The 20,490-nt window shown below is 40.6% G+C and overlaps 1 protein-coding gene across 2 annotated transcripts; it reads left to right on the top strand.

The window, feature by feature from the left end:
- Positions 1 to 11,412: 11,412 nt before the first annotated feature.
- Positions 11,413 to 20,466, top strand: Glrx2 (glutaredoxin 2). 2 transcript variants are annotated; one of them, XM_026390707.2, is made up of 4 exons: positions 11,413 to 11,546; positions 14,849 to 14,912; positions 19,321 to 19,497; positions 20,209 to 20,466. In XM_026390707.2, the coding sequence occupies exons 2-4, from the start codon at positions 14,850 to 14,852 to the stop codon at positions 20,335 to 20,337; spliced, it is 369 nt and encodes a 122-aa protein (XP_026246492.1). In that variant the 5' UTR covers positions 11,413 to 11,546; position 14,849; the 3' UTR covers positions 20,338 to 20,466. The 2 variants fall into 2 exon arrangements, with proteins under 2 accessions (XP_026246492.1, XP_026246491.2); XM_026390706.2 differs by lacking the exon at positions 11,413 to 11,546 and adding an exon at positions 11,766 to 11,952.
- The last annotated feature ends 24 nt before the right edge of the window (positions 20,467 to 20,490 follow it).

The raw sequence follows: 20,490 nt of genomic DNA on the forward strand, positions 1-20,490 counted from the left end.
GAGAGAGAGAGAGAGAGAGAGAGAGAGAGAGAGAGAGAGAGTTCAGAAGGCTAGAAAACACTTTTACCAAATGATAATACAAAACAATGCTGATCAGATAATGATAGGATCCCAGAAGACCTTATTCATAGGAAAACAAAATGAAGCCTGATGTGAATAACCTCAATAAAATATTGGAGCTCAATTCTGCATATACTTATCTCTCTACTGGCAGTCTCAATCAGAAGGAGACAGGAAGTTGCAGATATTTATAACAGAGAATTGAGGATCCTCATCTGCAGAAGCAAGTGTCTCAACTGAATTTTGGTACAAACATCATTTTTGTCAATGACTTGACAACGAAAACCACCAGAGGCACCCACTGGGGAGAGGCAGTCCACCATAGGCCAGAAGTATACCTGATTGTTCTTACTGGGAGTGACAGAGTGTGATGCCAGCTGTAACCTGATCCTGGATAGTAGTTGTAGCTAGTCACATAATGCTATGGTTTGAATATGGATGGTCTGCCCCTTCCGAAACTCATGATGCAATTTGGTCCCCAGGATAACTGTTAAGAGGTTGTAGGATACTTAAGAGGTGATTAGGTCATTAAAGGGATTGACATAGCTCTTACAGGTTTAGATTATTACCACTGCTGTAAGAGCAGGTTGTTGTGTTTTGTCTCTTCCACATGTGCCCCTTTTTGGCCATGTTATGATACACCGTAAGACCCTTATAAGACAAGTGTTGTGCTCCTGGACTTTCCAACCTCCAGAAGCATAAGCTAAATAAACTTCTTCTTTTATAAATTATACAATTTCAGGTATTCTGTTATAATAACAGAAAATGAACAAAGACATAGGTAATTTAATACATTAAGATAATTGCAGCACAACTACTGCTCATTCCCCATGTTCATTCGCTCAAGGTCTCACTTGAACGAATCTTCTTGTGAGGTTTCTGGCCTGTTTAAAAAGTGATGGGCCCTTGGGCTTTGGTTGTTCTCATGTAAAGCAGTCCACTGTATATACTAGTGTCATCTGATCCTCCATATCTTCCTAAAGGAATTGGGGCTATAGAAGTCAGTGTAAATATGTTGATTGTCAGCCGGGTGCAGGAGTGCACACCTGTAATCCCAGTGGCTCGGGAGGCTGACGGATCACTAGTTCAAAGCCAGCCTCAGCAATGGTGAGGCGCTAAGCAACTCTGTGAGACCCTGTCTCTAAATAAAAATACAAAATGGGGCTTGGGATGTGGCTCAGTGACAGAGTGCCCTTGAGTTCAATCCCCAGTACCAAAAAAAAAAAAAAAAAAAAAGTTGATTCTTGTGAAACTACTTCTGTTAGTTAAGTCCTTCATCTTTTATCTGAAAATCTTGTGTCTGCGTCATCATCCAGGAGACTGGCAAACTCACGTCTCAGCTTGCAAATAGAATAAAAACTCAGACCCGTCACAGCTCTTGACTAGGAGATGGCAAATTTTTTTTTCTATAAAGGCCCAAATAGTAAATATTTGGGGGCTCAAATATTTGGTCTCCATCCTTATTTTTCCTGTTTGTTTTGAAACCCTTTAAAATGTAAAACTCATTCTTAGTTTTTAGACCATACAAAAGCATGCCATATATGGGATTTGGCCCAAGTTTTTTTTTTTTTTTTAAATATTTGTTTATTTAGTTAGTTTTTGGCGGACACAACATCTTTGTTTGTATGTGGTGCTGAGGATCGAGCCCGGGCCGCACGCATGCCAGGCGAGTTCGCTACCGCTTGAGCCACATCCCCAGCCCACCAAGTTTCTTTTTCATTCTTTTCTAGTGCTAGGGATCACACTTAGGACCTCAGGCATGCTAGACAAGAATTTTACCACTGGGCCACATGTCTAGCCCCTTGTCCCAGGTTACCTGACTCCTGTTCTTGACATACCTTTATTACTCAAATTTGGGTTTATTGACAATTTGCTATAAGGGAGACCATATATTATGTGTCTCTGTGTAGTATTTCTATAAGAGGTTGTTAGATTGGATATAATTTTTATTTTCTGTTAAATATTTGGGATAGAATTTGAGTGTGCTCCCCCAACCCTGCCTCCACAAAGATTCACTTGTTGGAAGTGTGGTCCCCAGTGTGGTGATATTAGGAGGTGGTAGAACATCTAAATAAAAGGCTTTGTGAGCTACATACAGTCTCAGTCACATCCTTTTTCTTGTTTCCTAAAAAAACGTTTAAATCATTCTTTCTCAAAGGTTGTACAGAAACAGTCATGTGGGGCTGTGGGGTGTAGTTGAATGATAGAGCATGTTTAGCATGGATTCAATCCCGAGCACCATCCCCACCCCCCAAAATGTCATGGACTACGTTTGGTACACAGGGTCATATTTTTCTTTATCTAGAAGATGGGAAGAATGAAGTGAAGCTAAAGCTGTAATTGTTACAGTGGTCATTTTTAGATCTATTTTCAGAGGTGATTACTAAATGGTGTTGTTTTATCTTAATCTATTTTGGTCTCAGAGTGGTTTATCTGATTGTTGATACTCTGTGAAATTATTTATATTTAACAGGGAAACATCAGGATCCAGCTGCTAGTGCCAATCCAGACCCTGTATGACAAAGGCTGCCTTTCTCTTTGGCTGAAAATAGGTAGAAACTGAACTGACCCATCTCAGATGCCCTATTAGATTTACCCTATACAGCTAACAGTGCATGATTTTGTGAGTGAGTGTGTGTGTGTGTGTGTGTGTGTGTGTGTGTGTGTGTGTTTTGACATTAGAGATTTAACCCAGGGGCCTTCAGTCTTTCCTTTACTGTTTTCTTTTTATTTCTTTCCTTTTTTTAAACTTTCATTTTGAGATACATTCTTGGTAAGTTACACAGCCTGTCCTCAAATTTGTGATTCTCCTGCCACAGTCTCCCAAGTTGCAGGGAATATAAGCATGTACCACTGCACGTGACTTGATAGGTCTTGTTCTGTGTTTGACCCTTATAATACAGTGGACATTTGGTGACATCGAAACAAGAAAGACTTGTGTGGTCAATTGTCAATTTTATCACTCTTAAGTATAGTGTTGGTAAATTTTTCATTACTAATTAGAAATAGAAATATTTCACTGTGAGAAGCAATGTAGTGGGGTTATTGAGATTCTTGGCTCTAGAATCAGATCACTTGAGTCAAAAACCAGTCTATCAACATATAACCTTAGCAAATAATGACCTTTTCCTATTTTGAATTGCTTATATGTAATAGAACGGTAAGAATGTACTTGCTTTGTAGAGCTTTTAAGGAAGTGAAGTGAAAAAAATATTTGAACACTGAAAGTTCATGTGGTGGGGCTGGGGTTGTAGCTCAGTGGTTGAGCGCTTGCCTGGCATGCATGAGGCACTGGGTTCGATCCTCAGCACCACATTAAAAAAATAAAATAAAGATATTGTGTCCATCTACAACAACAAAAAAAAAAAGAAAGAAAGAAAGAAAGTTCATGTGATGGCACATGCCTGCAATCCCAGAGGCTCAGGAGGCTGAGACAGGAAGATTTTGAGTTCAAAGCTAGCCTCAGCAACGGTGAGGATAAAGAATACCATATAACATTTTTTTTTAAATACCATTGAAAATTCTCACTCTTCAGTGTTAACCAAGTAATCCTACTAAATTAAGAACATGAATTATTTATACTATGTATCTTAAATTTTTCTACACACACAATTCGCATTTCTCTATAAATAGTTGAAAGCTTCTGTACAATTGTTATACTTTGGATCTCAAATGTCCCCAAAGGCCTATGCATTAAAGACTTGTTCACATTTCAGAAGAAAACATATTTCCTGGTCTTGTCATTCCAAGTTTATTGACCCAAAGACTTCAGAAAATACATTATATGAATATAAAAAATGATACAAGGGATGGAAGTGGTACTTGGAGAGAAATAGAAGTCTTTTAATATTAATCTATTATTGATGGCATACTGGATACCAGTTCTTCAGAGAATTAAAGTGATAAAGTTATCGCATTCTTTAACAGCAGTTCCCCTAATCTATGATATATCTTTCATCTTCTTCATAAGTATAACAGGGAATAATTAGTTTAGGAATGTCCAATGCCCAATTCTATCATAAAGATAGAAAAATATCACTCTCTGATTTCCTTTCGCTTATTTTCAGGACTCAAAAAAACATTCAATTTTATCTTTCAGTTTTGACGCTTAATAAATAAATAAATCCTTAAATAATTCTTTTCTTTCTTACTATGTTAGCAGATATTTTAACCTATCTGAGAGAGGTATTTACTCATAAATTTCATTTTTGAGTTAGAAACCTGAACTATATACCTTCTTGAATGAGAGAGCTTCAAATAACATCTGAGATTTCCATTTGTATATTTATATCCATACATGGTCTTTTATTCCTAGGTTTTTATAAAAGACCAGATATGTTCTGTGGAATAATTTAAAAACACAATATAGGGGCTGGGGTTGTGGCTCAGTGGCAGAGTGCTTGCCTATCATGTGTGGGGCACTGGGTTCCATCCTCAGCACCACATACAAAAATAAGCAAATAAAATAAAGTCATGCTGTCCATCTACAACTACAAAAAAAATAAAATAAATTTAAAAAATAATAACAATATAGGGGGTGGGATAGTGGCTCAGTAGTGGAATGCTTGCCTAGCATGTGTGAGGCACTGGGTTCAATTCTCAGCACCACATATAAATAAATAACGGTACAGCAACAACTAATAAGATATTTTTTTAAAAAATCACAATATACAAGGTCTTTGACTTGGGTTTGGTTCCAGGCAAAAATCTACTAAGATTTCTTGAATGAGCCGGGCGAGGTGGCACATGCCTATAATTCCAGTGGCTCCAGAGCCTGAGGCAGGAGGATTGCAAGTTCAAAGCCAGCCTCAGCAACTGTGAAGTGCTGAGCAACTCAGTGAGACCCTGTTTCTAAATTTTAAAATACAAAATAGGGGTGGGGATGTGGCTAATGGCCAAGTGCCCTTGAGTTCAATCCCCAGTACCAAAAACAAACAAACAACTTTCCTGAATGAAGCATCCAATGTTATTTATGATGAGCCCTTTTCCATCACACTTAAGCTAAAGAGATGATTCAAAGTGGGTCCTTAGTGAAACTCAAGGGTGAAGCTGTACTGGGTTGGACCTTCCAACCTATCACCCAGTCATAGGGGGACAAGGGGAGAAGGTGGAAAATTGAATTTAATCACCAATGGCCAATGATATGATCAATTATGCCTATGAATGAAATTTTGATGAATCTCTTGACTGACAAGGTTTCCAGGAGATTACGGGTTGTGAACATATTGATTTCCTGGAAGGGTGGTATGTGTGGAAAGAGAGAGCTTGGAAGCTCTATACCCAGCCCTCTGCCCCTCATATCTTTCCCCAGGCATTAACTACCATTTGGCTCCCCAAGTTGTATCCTTTATAATAAAACTTCAGTGCTAAACATAGTACTTTTTAAGTTCTGTGAGTCATTCAAGAAAATTATTGAAACTGAGAGGAGGGCAAGGGAATATCTGCATTTATAGTCAGCCAGGCAGAAGTACAGATAGCCTAGAAACCATACTTGGGGTTGGTGTCTAATGCTGGGGTGAGGGACACCACCTATCAGACTGAGTCCTTAATCTGTGGGGTCTGTATCAACTCTGGATAGTTAGTGTCATAATTTGATTAAATTGTAGGATACCCAGCAGATGTCAGAGAATTGGAGAATTGGTTGTTGTTTGAAAAAACAAATAGTTCTTCTCAAACTTTCCCATGCAATAACACTGTGTTATAATTTTTGTACTTGTAGATTGAGAAACTATATATTGACAAAAAGCTTACAACAAAATTCAGTAATGGTTTTAAATGAATATGATTTCAATTACAACTACAGTGTATTGGGCTGGGGATGTGGCTCAAGCAGTAGCACGCTCACCTGGCATGTGTGCAGTCCGGGTTCGATCCTCAGCACCACATACAAACAAAGATGTTGTGTCCACCGAAAACTAAAAAATAAATATTAAAAAATTCTCTCTCTCTCTCTCACACTTTCTCTTAAAAAAAAAACAAACTACAGTGTATGTGGGGAAAAGACACAAAAGGATACATTGTTCAGTATAATATACTACATAGGGCATACATGAACTTATTTGTTTTAATTTTTTTTTTTTTTTAGTCATTGATGGACCTTTATTTTATGTATATATTTGAGGTGCTGCGAATTGAACCCAGTGCCTCAAGCATGCTAGGCAAATGCTTTGTCATTGAGTCTCAACCCCAGGCAAATTTGTTTTAATTTTGAAACTGGGGTTTTAAACAATGATGCCAAAGTGAAGATATAACACATCTTTATGAACCATGAACTTAACACTATGTCCGAAAACTGGAGAGGAGATAAGATGTAACCTCTACAGGGCCGGAACCATGTCTGTATCCTGTGAGTACAACAGTGACTGGCATGGTAGATAATTAACGAATATAGTATAAAAGACAATATGATTATGGTGCAAAATTCACAGAATTTTAACAAAACACACACGACTTCAATGAGATGTCAGGCTGTTTCTAGAATGTTCTGGATTCTGTAGCTGTGCAAAGTTGAACAAATTGTTCCCTCCCAACTCCCAAATATCTGGGGCAAATTCCTGGAAACTGTGAATGTAATTTATTTAGAAAATTTAAGGGCTGGGATTATGGCTCAATGGTAGGGCGCTCGCCTAGCACAGGCGGGATCCGGGTTCAATTCTCAGCACCACATAAAAATAAAGGCATTGTGTTGTGTCCATCTACACCTAAAAAATAAATATTAAAAAAAAATTAATTTAATTCTTTGAAGATGTAATCTAGTTAGGATATGAGCTCATCCTGGATTATCCCGGTTGGTCCTAAATCTAATCCACAAGAGTCCTCATTAGAGGCACAGGGTAGGTGATATGAAGATGGAGGCAGAGATTGAAGAGATGTTACAATCAAGAGATCCAAGGTACATCTGGAGCCACCAGATGCCAGATGATACAAGAGGAAGGAAATGAATTATCCCTTTCAATAGATTCTTGAAAGAACAAATCCCTGCAAGATTTCAGACTCTGACCTATAAAAATGTGAAAGAATAAATTTCTGTTAAGTACACAGTAATGTGTTATATAGTAGTCCTAAGAAGCAGTGTAATAGCTGGCGCTTGAGAGTTCACAATCATGCTCCTGTTTAAGAAAAAAGTTTCTGAAGGGCTGGAGTTGTGGCTCAGTGGTAGAGTGGTTGCCTAGCACGTATGAGGCCCTGGGTTCGATACTCAGCAACACATAAAGTAAATAAATAAAAACAAAGGTATTGTGTACAACTAGAAGAAATAAATATTTTAAAAAATAATTTCTTCAGAGAAAGAATCTGTATCTGCAAAGGTTCCCAAATACCCAAGGTCCACAATTTGGACTCACTATAGAGGCCCTTTCTTTTTCTCGGGGGACACAACATCTTTGTTGGTATGTGGTGCTGAGGATCGAACCCGGGCCGCACGCATGCCAGGCGAGCGCGCTACCGCTTGAGCCACATCCCCAGCCCTAGAGGCCCTTTCAATTAAATCTCATTGTTTATTGATCTTAGTGATTTCCAATTCTAGGTGGGGGATAAAACTGCTCTCAGTGTCAAACAAAATGTATGAACTTTAGTTGATAATTTAAGCTATAGAAAATAACTTAGAAAGGAATTTAGAATTAGATATGTCAATTTTTAAAGTTGAAACTGTTAAAACTGAGGGCTCTCTGAAATAAAAGGGTTTAAAAGCTATTCTGGATGCCAGCAACAAAGAGATGGGTCCTGGGACAAGTTCCCATAGCTCTCAGCAGCAAGGTTAGATGACTGTTGGAAACATGTCCTCCAGATTTATAAGCCAAGCGCATTTTCATAATGCAAATATGGGGGAGGAAAGCACAGATTGTTTTGATTAAACCTATTAACTATAGATAACAGGTGAAGAATAAGGGGAAGTGGGGAATTTAGATAAGACAGTTTATAAGGAGAAGCTCTTGTTGCTTCTGGACTGGCTTTGGTTTTAAGCAGGATGCAGTGGTGACTGCTGTTCTGACCACTTCGGGCTTGAATCAAAGTTTCAATACACATTCAGGAATGTGTAAGTTTTTGTTGGTTGGGACTACCTTTGTTAACTGATTAACTTTCTCCTCTCTTTCATCCTCTGGCTCTTAAATTTAACACCTCAGAAGTTTTATCAATACCCTGCTGAGGGCATGAAAAAAGTTATAGGACCTGTGAGGCTGTAATTACCAATATATTCTTGATCTAATGATTCTAGCCACCACCCACTATGCTCATGCCAAACATGTTAGTAAAGAACCAGAATATTTCTTTCTCTCTCTCTGTTTAGGTTTATTGAGATATATCTGACAAATAAAAATGCTTATATTTAAAGTGTACAACTTGATTTGAGGGTGGGTAATGTGGATTGACCTCAGGGCCTCCCACATGCTTGGGAAGCACTCTACCACTGAGCTACATAACCAGGTAAGTTGGCTGGCCTTGAACTTGTGATCTTCCTGATGGTCTCAAGCAGCTGGGATTTCAGGTGTGTGCCACCAGTCCAGTACAACTTGATAGTTAAATATGCATTTTACATTGCATAGTAACCACTATAATCAAGCTAATTAACATAGCCTCCATTCCTCTTAGTTACTTTTTCCCCTTTTTTTTGGTAAGGTAAGAACACAGCAAATTTTCAGTTCCAAAAATAGTAGCTGGGTGCGGTCACATACTCCTCTAATCTCAGCAGTTTGGGAGGCTGAGGCAAGAGGATCGTGAGTTCTATGCCAGCCTCAGAGACTTGGTGAGGTGCTAAGCAACTAAGTGAGACCCTATTTCTAAATAGGGATGAGGACCTGGCTAAGTGGTCAAGTGCCCCTGAGTTCAATCCCTGGTACCCCATCCCCCAAAATAGTATTATTAACTACAGTCACTTCTGTACATTAGAGCTGCATTTATTCATTTCCCATAGCTGAAACTCTGTATCCTTTGACCACCATCTCCATGTTTCCCCCTTCACCCAATCCCCAGCAACCATTATTCTCTTCTCTGCCAGTATATTTCTTCTTTTCTTTGTAGTTGGTCACAACACCTTAATTTTATTTATTTTATGTGGTGCTGAGGATTGAACCCAGGGCCTCACACATGCTAGGTGAGGGCTTTATGGCTAAGCAACAACCCCAACCCTCTTCCAGTATATTTCTTAATGTGCTACTGGAGCCATCACAAATATGACCCCAAACCATAATTTCTGTAGCTACCCTATGAAGAAAAAAGATGTTGAAAATTATCAATATATTACGCTTAGGTCAGACATAATGCTTGTAGCACTTGCATTCTGGGATCCATTAAAAATAATTGTTCAGGACTAGGGTTATGACTCAGTGACAGAGAGGTGCCTAGCACATGGGAGGCCCTGGGTTCCATCCTCAGCACCACATAAAAATCAAATAAAGGTATTGTGTCCAACTACAACTAAAACATAAAATAAAAAAATAACTGTTCAGTAAATTTTGTATTTAACATCATCTACCTATAAGGGTATTACAATTAAATCGCAATGTGTTGAGAGCCACAGTTTGGTCGGAATGACGCCTGGCATTTTGCTAGAGGGAATGGTTGAAATGCTCTGGGATTAGGGTGGCTCCCGGATTAGGGCAGATCCTGCTGGGATTAGGGCTAGCCTGATACTTTGGAGTTCTAGGGGGGGGGGGGGTTCTGGGAGAATTGGTGCGTGAAGCCTGGTGGAGGGAGTGTGTTCCCTCCCGGGAAGCACGCATAGAGTGCTGGTGAGAGTTCCGGAATAAAGAGTTGGTGTTTGAACCTACAAGGCTTTGTGGCTGCGGTTATTTTGTGCCCAGCCAGACTTCGGCGCAATGTGATTGTTTCATTGCAGAATGGTCTTTATTTTGTATAACAATGTGAGACAGGTGAAATTTTATTTCAAAACAAAAATAATTCCCCGATCCCCTCACCCACCTGCCCAGTTCTGCTGGGTTGAAAGTTCCAGATCTGCTGTGAGGCCTTCTGTTGTCAGACCACCTGGTGTCCTTCCTATGAAGCGCAGCCATAACCTGAATTGTGAGGGCAGAACTCAGGATCCCACCCAGCCGTCTCCACCAGCCTCAAAGAAAGACATCTGGTGCACATGGAGCAGGCAGGGCCCTTAGCCAGGGAGCAAGGACAAGGCTCAGTTCTCAGCTTGAATGTGATACCAGGAGGAGTAGCTGGCTTCCTCTTCCCTCCCCAGGGGTCTGATTCTCACTCACTGTCCACCTTCTGTCCATGGGGCTGGGGCTCCTGTCCACCCTGGTCCCAGGTAAATATGAATGGAGACAGGTGTGAGAACCTGTCCTCATCCTTACCCCATCCTGGGCCTCATGACGGTGCTACCTAAGAAAGTCTTCCCCCCACGCCCACTAGCCTGGTCAGTGGTCAGCAAATTGGAGGAGGATCCGACAGGAGTCTTTAAATGTGAGATAAAATGTCTTGGTTATACCTCTTTGTGGTTTAGCTTTGTATTTAAGCAAACAAACAACAAAAAAGGAAATAAACTTGAAAATTATTTGTCATCATAAAAGTGAAAGAAAAATTAAAATATTTATTGCCAGGCAAGGCCAAAACAAAACAAAACAAAACAATAATAATGTTTCCTAAATAGCTATCTTTTGGCTAAAAAATACAAAACCCAAACCAAAAAACCTCCTCCAACATTACAGATAACATACTGTCAAGTTTTAAAGTTAAATTTGGGCTTATGAAAGAAAGACGACTTGACACCCTTAGGAGGTATTTGTTCTTGAAATTAAGTTTCATTCTTTTATGAAGTAATGAAATACAGCCCATGTAAACGTAGGAAAAGAACTGTCAGAAACAAAATTTTAATTTTATACCATGGTAACATGAATCTTAACTTTATTTCAGCACAAAGAACCCCAAACGATCTGTATTGTCTTAATAATTGTTTAGAAGCTTAGACCTACCACTTGACCTTCGGCTTTGATAGGTTTCAGTGTCCCCAGGAAATACAAATATAGAGACTCAGAAAGAGCCATTATTACATCACTGAGTGGCTTAGACAATCTTGTCATTAACAACTCTCGCCCATTTTCAAAGTCACCAGGAAACATTTCTGGGCTATTTTGTTTCCTAGTTTCACTTTTATGTTGAAAACAGAATCTCTGCTTTCTTTGAATGTCCAACATGGGACTGATTCTTTTCTTTCAATTGAGTGTAAAATCCAATATTCCCATGATGTATATTTGGGTTTTGGATCCATGACCTAATTTGAGGATGGCGTTCAGGCTCCTATTTCATCCACACGGAAAACCTGTCTGACAGGAAGTTGTGATGGTGCCACCATCCTCATGTAAACATCCCCAGCACTTTGATTCTATTTTGGACAGTTGTTATTTTCCTTCTTGGTCCCGCCGGAATGTTGGCCACCACCCTTCGACACGGGCTCCGCGTGCCTGTGGGCCTTAATGAGCTTCCCAAGCCCTAAAAGCAGCAGGAGCGGGGTGTGCGCGCAGCCTGGAGGTCGGCAGGTGAGCGAGCGCGCGGCTCCGGGGAGCGGCTCGCACGTGGGCGGGCATCGCGGGTCCAGCGCTCCGGAGCCGCTCCGCTCTCCAGCTGCCCGGAGGCCGGACCCGCGGAGGCGCCTAGGAGACCGGCGGCGGCGCGGACAGCCCGGCGGGGCGGGGCGGGGCGGGCTCGGAGGCGCCGCGGCAGGGCGGGCCGGGGCGGGGCCGGGGCGGGGCCTGACGGGGGTGGGCGGGCTCTCCGACGTCGCGGTCCGGGACCCCTCCGCTGGTCGCTGTCTGGAGGTCTCACCATGCTGTGGCGTTGCGCTGTGTTGGCGGGGACGCAGCTGATCCGGAGCGGGAGCGGCTCTGCAGGGCGGCGCGGCGGGGCGGCGGGAGCTCACCGAGCTGCAGGAACTGCGGCCTCTGGGTATGCGGCTCGGCTGCGGGACAGTCCCTGCGGACGCCGAGGCCTCGCGGGGACTTGGACGGAGCGGGTGGCTGGAGTCCCCTCCTCCCGCGCCGGGTGGGCGAGTGGGGCCGCCGCGCGGGCGCTGAGCCCTACCCAGCGGAGGCCCAGGACGCCAGGGTAGAGCGGTGCCCTCAGCGGTTGTATGGATTTAAGGATCCCGGGATGCACAGGTTGAAAATATTCGAGTCGCACTGGCTTGGACCACCCCGCTGTGGGTTACTAGATACAAATGCAAGACGCCTTAATGATTTGCAGCGAGTGAATCTTAGTACAGAAGTATGTCCTAAATATGGCCCTGGACATACTGAAAACGAAGGGTATTTATTGCTTTAATTTAATCGGTCTCCCTTTGTTAAACCTGGCCAACCTTACCGCAGGAAGTGAAGGTGACGATCCTACTAAATGGCCAAGGCTTTGAGGATGGGGACTGTGACATTCACGTAGATGTTGCCTCTGGAAACAGCGGCAGTGTTTCCATCCTCTTCCCAGCTTTGAATACCCCGGGCATCCGGATTGGCAGCTGAGACCCACTGACGGCCCTGGTTGATGTTGAACCCGCCCACGCCACAGGTGTCTGTTCTGCCAGCTGCTACCTTGGGTCTTGTTGTCTTTCCTTATCTAGATAATCTAGAAACTAGTTTTGCAAGACTCTAGGAACTCTTGATTAACTTTACAGAACAAGCCACGGAGCCTATCTTGAAAGCGCTAATCACTATTTGATTGACAGGTCCTTGAGGCCCAATGGTGTTTCCCTAGTAAGTGTATCTATCTTTGCTACTTACCGCTGATAAGATGCTTTATCAGATTAGTAGGCCTTTTATCAATGCTGAAGTGAAATTACTGTGCAGTTACCTTCTGCGTGAATGCCCCTTTCCTTAAAAGCTGATTTAGCTTTGAGGAAGCTCAAGTAGAAATTGAAGGGGGAAGGGTGCCTTCCAGAAATTTGACAGGGAAGAGGGTGATATCTTAAGAGTACACCTACATCTCTCACTACCCAAGAAAACATTCTCTTAGGAAAGTTCTACTGGAACTCCTACTTCAGTAGTAGATGCTGTAGTAGATGGTTTGGGAATGACAGTTCAGTGCTGGACTTGAGATGAAAGGGACTTGTTTTCTTAGTTGAAAAGCCAAATAAAACTTCAGATTTTTCCTATCTAGAGTTCCTTTGGTCCAGGCCAGCACTGCCTAACCTATTCTGTTTAGTCTTTACCAACTCAGTCCCAGTTTTTTCTCAAAACTGCCTTGTCCTCCTTAGTTATCCAAGGATAACATGTATTGGAAAAAAGCCATTTAAAATGGATTCAACTAAAACAGGACTAAAATTTCATGCTATACAATTCTTTAAAAAAAAAAAAAAGCTTTCCACATTCTAGGGACTTGGGAGGCTGAGGCAGGTGGATCACAACTTGGAGGCCAGCCTTAGCAACTTAATGAGGAAGTAAGCAACTTAGGAGACCCTGTCTCAAAATAAAAAATAAGTGTGCTGGAGTTGTAGCTTAGCGGTAAAGTGCTTGCCTTGTACACACGAGGCACTGAGTTCAATTCTCAGCACCACATATAAATAAGTAAATAAAAAAGTCTAGGGATGTGGCTCAGGAGTTAAGTGCCCCTGGGTTCAATCCCCAGTACCAAAATGAAAACAAAAAAACAAAAGCAAGCTTTGGAACCTTTGAAATATGACATTCACCTAACAACTAAAAATAGTTGAAAGTGACATTTTTTATTTTAAATGCACTTATGAAGAATGGAGCATTGATTTGGAAGGGAGCATTTTTTCTTATATTGGAATTTGTATTTTGCCATATAATCATAAGGAAAACATTTAAAAAAATATTTGAACTTTCAATTCTTTGAGTTATTCTTTTTTTTTTTTTCCAAGACAGATTTGCTCAGGCTGGCCTGGAACTCGAGGTCTTCCTGTCTCAGTAGTTGGAATTACAAATCTATGCTACCATACCCAGCTTGTCCTACTTTATTACTCCTAAGATATTAAAATAATTCTCTTAGAAAACATCTGTTATCTCAATTCTTTTTAAAGTTTAGTGATTTCACTTTGCAATTAGTTTGCCTCATGATGTCTGATTTGCTTCTACAGTGCAGTAGGGCATGGCTGAACAAAATAGATGAGTGGATAAGGGAAAGAAAGGTTGTAGGGATAAGAAGAGAGATATATATGATGATGTTTAACTGGTTGGTTTTTTAGTGACTATTTTCCTGTTTCATGGATGCCTCCTTTTACAAGCTCCCAACAGCTGTGGCTAATAAATACTGACATAATGAGGAATTAATAATAGTAATATTAAATGTTTTCAGACTTTACTGTGTGGAAGGCACAGTTCTGTTTTCTGCAGATAAATTTATTTAATCTTCACAAAACCCTTTGAGGTGAGAGTGATTCTTGTTCATTGTATTTTGTGGATTGGAAAACATAGGCGCTATAGACCCTCCTGGTTAGGGTACCTTATTTTCCTTAAAATCCTTAAATCTTTGTGTGTTCATTGCTACACAGAGTACAATTTCTGCCTATTTTAAGAAAATGAAAACCATATATTTTAACCCATAGTCAGGCTATCAATAGGATAGAATGTTTGAAATCTGGTGGTTATGGATTTATTTATTTATGAGAAAGATCATGCTGAACTTTAAACACAGGGAATGTGATTTTATCAAGGGAATAAGGACCATAGTTAAGAACACGTGTCCTTTTGGTTTTAGTAACCTAATGCTTTGTAAATTGATCTTTACACTGATAAGTAAAACCTTTTTTTTCTATTTTATATATTTGAATGTTTATATGGAACTTGTGATAGATTATCATTTAATTAACTACACTGCCTTTTAAAATTCCTTTTAGGATGGGGAACCATACATCATCATCTTTGGGGAAGTCAGAAACTACTCCTGTGAACCAAATCCAAGTGAGTGATGTGGGAGGTACAGGAAAATTATTTTCCTCTTCAGAAGAAAGAATTGTCTTATCCATTTGTTGCCAGCTGGCTGAGCTGGCAAGATGAGCTGGGTTCAAAGGAGATGGCTGTATCAATAACTAAGAAAACAGTGAAGAAACCATGGGGCACATGAACATGAGTTTCTATGGTTGAGAGCAGGATGGCCTGGTGACCCCAAGGGTCAGCTCCATGCTGGGCAGCGCTAGAAAGAGCAAGAGAGTGAGCACGCCCAAAACTCCCCTATTTATTGGGGAGAAGACATTCGATAGAATATTTCACCCAAATAAGGCATATATAATTGGTGATGTCTTGTAGTCAGCAGATTGACATCTTGGCAAGTCACACCCATCTCAGGTGCTAGTGGTATCACAGGCAGAGAGAGAGGAAGACACATTTGCCTCACACAGCCCAATCAGTGTGCAACACCAGACCAGTCCCCTCATACACTCAAATGCACATACCTCACACACACAGCCCATGGCTGGCTCCCTCCGGACACCCATTTAATATGCTTATTCACTGTCCAGATGTGACAAGTTCAGCACGCGAATTCCTAAACAAATTTTTATTTTGAAATCTGTTATCATAATTCACATGGCAAAGAAGTCCTACATCATTTTGGTGTCAGAATTTCTAAGATGTATTTATTTTGGTACCAAGCATTGAACCTAGAGGTGCTTAACCATTAAGCCACATCCCTAGCCATTTTTTATTTTTTATTTAGAGACAGGGTCTCCCTAAGTTGCTGAGGCTGGCTTTGAACTTGTGATCCTCTTGCCTCAGACTCCTTCCCAGGTTGCTGGGAATACAGGCATGTGCCACTGTACCTGGCTGAGATTTATTCTTGTTGAAATTTATACTCCAGGTTGGATCTGTACGGCTGACTATTCTTTCATCACTATGCTGTCCATAGCCTGGGAGACTGTTTGATTTTGACCTGGGCTTGCTTGCTTTTTTTTTGTTATTCTCACAGTTCTATTTTATTTCAGGGAAAACATACAGATCAAAATTAGCCAAAGGAAAAGATACAGAGAATGGATTTCTGCAAGGGTGCTAAATATGAAATTCTCATTGTCCTCAGATACTCTTCCAATACTGACAGTGCCATCTGTAGAGTATTGTCATCCAGTGAAGGTCATTTGAGATTCTGTGTCCTGAGTTTTTACTGAAGCTTCATTATTTAGGGTGTGGGTGATGGATTTTTTATCCAAATGGTTGAACTCAGTTTTCAGCCCCAGTTCTATCTAACCTGGCCTAGGGTTACATGTTTAGCGTAAATATCAAGTGTGGGCTGAGGGTCCCCTCACCCCCTATAAATAACAAAGACATTTGTGTCACTCAAGAAATTCCAAAGATTTAAGGGCTTCTTTCCAGGAACCAGAGACAAAGGCAATACCTCTGTTTGGGCAAAATCAAATTCTTTAATAAAAACCTTTTTTTTTTTTTTTGTACCAGGAAGTGAACCCAGGGGTGCTTAACCATGGAGCCACATTCCCAGCCCTTTTTTGTATTTTATTAGAGATAGGGTCTTGCTGAGTTGCTGAGGGCTTAAGTTGCTGAGGCTGGGTTTGAACTCATGATCCTGCCTCAGCCTCCTGAGTCACTGGGATTACTGGTGTATGCCTCCAAGCCTGGCTTACTAAAAACCTCTTATCTGCTTATAAAAATACTAGCTACTCGGAGTGCAGTACATGCTAATGTTTAGTAGCTATCGTGACATAGACCCTAGTATGCAACAGTTACTACATAGATGATTCTGGGATACTATATGCTTTTGTGCTCTCTTGCTTTCCTTTCTTTCATGGTCAATCATAGTTAATTCTGCCTCAGAAAATTTCTTCTATATGTATGCATATTTTTCTTCCCTTGTAGCTTATAAAACATTCCCATTTCTTTCTTTCTTTTTCACCACCTTCTATCACCACATACAAAAAACTTATGCCCTGGGCTGGAGGAGTAGCTTAGTGGTAGAGTGCTTGCCTCATGTGCTTGAGGCCCTGGGTTTGATCCCTAGTACTGAAAAAAACAACCCTGCATTTAGTTGAATTCATGGCTGTTGAATATAACAGCAATGGTGGAAACTTACTGTGAAGGGATTGCTTCTTTTTTGGTGGGTGGGTACCAGGGATTGAACTCAGTCTTCCAGGGAAAGAAACATCAATCTGGCGCCAACAGAAATGTCTGTCAATCAGTGGGATCTCCTGACTAATGCCTGTCAATCAGCAGGACCCCCTGGCCAATCCTGGAGTTCAGCCAACTCCTCTGACCAACTCCAACAGGACCCCGGACTCTAAAAATACCTTTTCCTGTCCCAAGCCCTTCCCTTCCTGCCATGAACCCCATAAAATCCCAGTCTGGTTGAGCTCCCATGAGGTTTCTCCTCAGACCCTCAGGTTTCTCCTGTCCACTATGTCAGTCTGGTCTGATCGAGTTCTGCCTGGGAGTGATATTTCAAATAAAGCCTCATTTGGTGGTCTTTTAAAATCTGCCTCCTTTGGTCAATGCCCTCCTCTCCTTGCCTGATGTTACATTGGGCACTCAACCACTGACACACATCCCCAGCTCTATTAGGTATTTTATTTAGAGACAGGGTCCGAGTTGCTTAGCACCTCGCTTTTGCTGAGGCTGACTTTTAAGTTCTCAGTCCTCCTGTCAGCCTATGGAGCCCCTGGGATTACAGGTGTGTAATCCACTGTTGCCCAGCTGGGATTGCTTCTTAAAATAAAAATAGACCATGAGGGTTCAGGAGAACCTGGCACTGTCACCTTGAGTTCTAGCTCACTCTGGAATCTCTTCATTAGTTTTCTATTTCATGCTGGTATCCAGCATGGTTCTTTCTTCAAATCATGGCCTCAGTGAGCCTAGCTAGAACCCATGGCAGCATAGTGGAGGCAATAGCCTGGTTTTGGTGTTGTGAAGGATTAGGTCAAATCCAGGTATTGCAAATTTCTCAGTCTAGGCAGAAGGATTGAGTTAAAAGCCAGCCTTAGCAATTTAGCAAGACCCAAACCAAGCAACTTAGTGAGACCCTGTCTCAAAAAATTAAAAAGGACTGGGGATAGAGCTCAGTGGTTAAGTACCTCTGAGTTCAATTCCCCCGCCCCCCAAACAGATCAGCTTACAGATAGCTATGCTATAACTGAGGATTCTTCTAGCACCCAAGGGTGGATATAAAGTACTTTGGGTATTGTATGTCATTTTTGACCTTCATCTTCAAGGTGCTACTTATGACCCAAGTGAAAACAATCTACACAGATGCCTAAGTGTCAGACCTGTCTGTTTAAAAAATCTTTTCAAGGATCAGGATATAAAAATATTTAGAAACAAAGAACAAAAACCAAACTTTAATGGCCATGTAGATGCACAGCATTTTCATGCTCACTGGGTTAAAGTCCTGGAGAGTAGCTTCCAAACCAGGCTGGTATTGTAAGAACCATTGTAGAAGATTTTTTAAAAAAATAGTTTCTGACCTCTGCTTCAAACCCATTGAATCAGCATTTCTGGAAGTAGCTTTTATAGGACCAACAATATAAGAATTCCTTATCAATATAGTGCCGACAGCTCTGTACTACAAAGATATATAGGATTGAATGGAAGTGGAGGAGGAAGCTGTTGTCTATACCTGGATTAGTGTTTTAAGGAAAGTTATTAAGAAGCAAGGAGTTAATTCCTTTTGAACACCTACCTTTGAGAAGCAGTGGAACAGAGATTACATGTCTAGAACTATTATAGAGCCAGATTTGCCTGGGCTCAAAGCTCAGTTCACCCACTGATAGATGAGGATCGTTAAGTTATTTATCTACCTCTGTGCCTCATTTTCTTTCTTTCATTTTGGTACTGGAGATTGAATCCAGGGGTGCTTAACAACATCCCCAGTCCTTTTTATTTTTCATTTTGAGACAGGATCTCACTATGCTGCCTGTCGCCTTGCTAAGTTACTGAGTCTCAGCCTTCCCAGCTGCTGGGATTATAGATATATACTACCATGCCTGGCTCTGTGCCTCATTTTCTTCACCTGCAAAATTGAGAAAATAATAAGACCTACTTCAGGATTATACTGAAATTTCAGTGATCTAGTGAAGTGCTGAGAAAAGTGCCTTTACACCTAAGTGTTAGCTGTTGACGAATTGACTTATCATTGTTATTTGTTAGTATCATTACTATTCCTTGCCAGGCACTTTATATTTGTTACATTTTTGCTCCTTCTAACATCCCTTGGAAATGAATAATATCTTCACTTTGCAAATGTTAAAACAGATGATAACTTAGTTTGATTCCTCAGTTGTGAGACCTCTCCTCTAAAATCCACTCTATCATGATTTCTTTCTAAAAGGTAATGTTGAAAATTAAAATGATTCTCTTTTCGGTCTTGTTTCAGGAAACCATTTCTGATAATTGTGTGGTGATTTTCTCAAAAACATCCTGTTCTTACTGTACAATGGCAAAAAATATTTTCCGTGACATGAATGTTAATTATAAAGCAGTGGAATTGGACATGCTTGAATATGGGAGCCAGTTTCAAGATGCTCTTTATAAAATGACTGGAGAAAGAACTGTGAGTATATCCTCAGCTGTGCTGTCGTAATAGATGGTAACTTGGTTCACCTAGAGACTAGACTTTGTATTAGGAAAAGGAAGCCAGAAGTTCTCTGAAGATACCAAGAAATGGCAAATTTGGATACCAGAGTCTTATAATAGGGAAAAGCAGAGTTAATTCATTTTGTTTTTTATTTTTACTGCGTGTGTGCTTGCTTGGGCACTGGGATTACAGGGGATGATGGTGTTGTTATAAGTACTTATGTAGAGTTTTTTAAGGTCCTCTTTCAAAATAAAGGTGTTAAAGAGGGGTCATTCTTTAGTGACTGTGCTAATAGGAATGCGCTTCCATGTTTATGGATTTTTCTAATATGCAACAAAAAAACTATGTTGCTATTTTCCTCTTTTATATTTGCACGGAAGTTTATGGTATATGTTCCCCCTTTAGTGAATATGTTAAGAAAAGACTACTTAAACACTATAAATACTTTTATTTTTGTGTTACATACCATAGTGATTATGAGGAAGGCCTTTAGAATCAGATTTTCCTGGATTTGAATCTCTGATCATCTCATTTACTAAGATTGTCATCTTGGGCACATTCTTCCTCATTTTCCTCCAAAATCAGGCTAAAAAATAGTACCCAAGTATGAGTGTCAGCAATTATCAGAAATGATTTCATAATTCTAATAATAAGTTAGGCCTAATTTATCTTTTATTTATCTAACAGGTTCCAAGAATATTTGTCAATGGAACTTTTATTGGAGGTGCAACTGATACTCATAGGCTTCATAAAGAAGGGAAGTTGCTACCACTAGTTCATCAATGTTATTTAAAAAAGAAGAGAGAATTTCAGTAATGTAGGTACTTACCATGACTAGTAAATGTTAATGTGATAATACCTGATAATGCCTTTTAAATATTTGAGGATGTTTTAAATGTGAATTATCTTCATGATTAAAAATAATGAAAAATAAATGGTTGTGGACACCTCATCTTCTTACTTGCCAAT

The sequence above is a fragment of the Urocitellus parryii genome, chromosome 9 (genome assembly GCF_045843805.1).
Source record: "Urocitellus parryii isolate mUroPar1 chromosome 9, mUroPar1.hap1, whole genome shotgun sequence".
NCBI classification, from domain to species: Eukaryota; Metazoa; Chordata; class Mammalia; order Rodentia; family Sciuridae; genus Urocitellus; species Urocitellus parryii.

What these genes read in the sequence shown, in the direction of transcription:
- Glrx2 (XM_026390706.2), top strand. Translation starts at nt 11,834, where the DNA reads ATGCTGTGGCGTTGCGCTGTGTTGGCGGGGACGCAGCTGATCCGGAGC. An exon ending in CTCCTGTGAACCAAATCCAA is followed by an intron (nt 14,913 to 19,320) that starts GTGAGTGATGTG and finishes GTCTTGTTTCAG; the next exon opens with GAAACCATTTCTGATAATTG. An exon ending in AAATGACTGGAGAAAGAACT is followed by an intron (nt 19,498 to 20,208) that starts GTGAGTATATCC and finishes TTTATCTAACAG; the next exon opens with GTTCCAAGAATATTTGTCAA.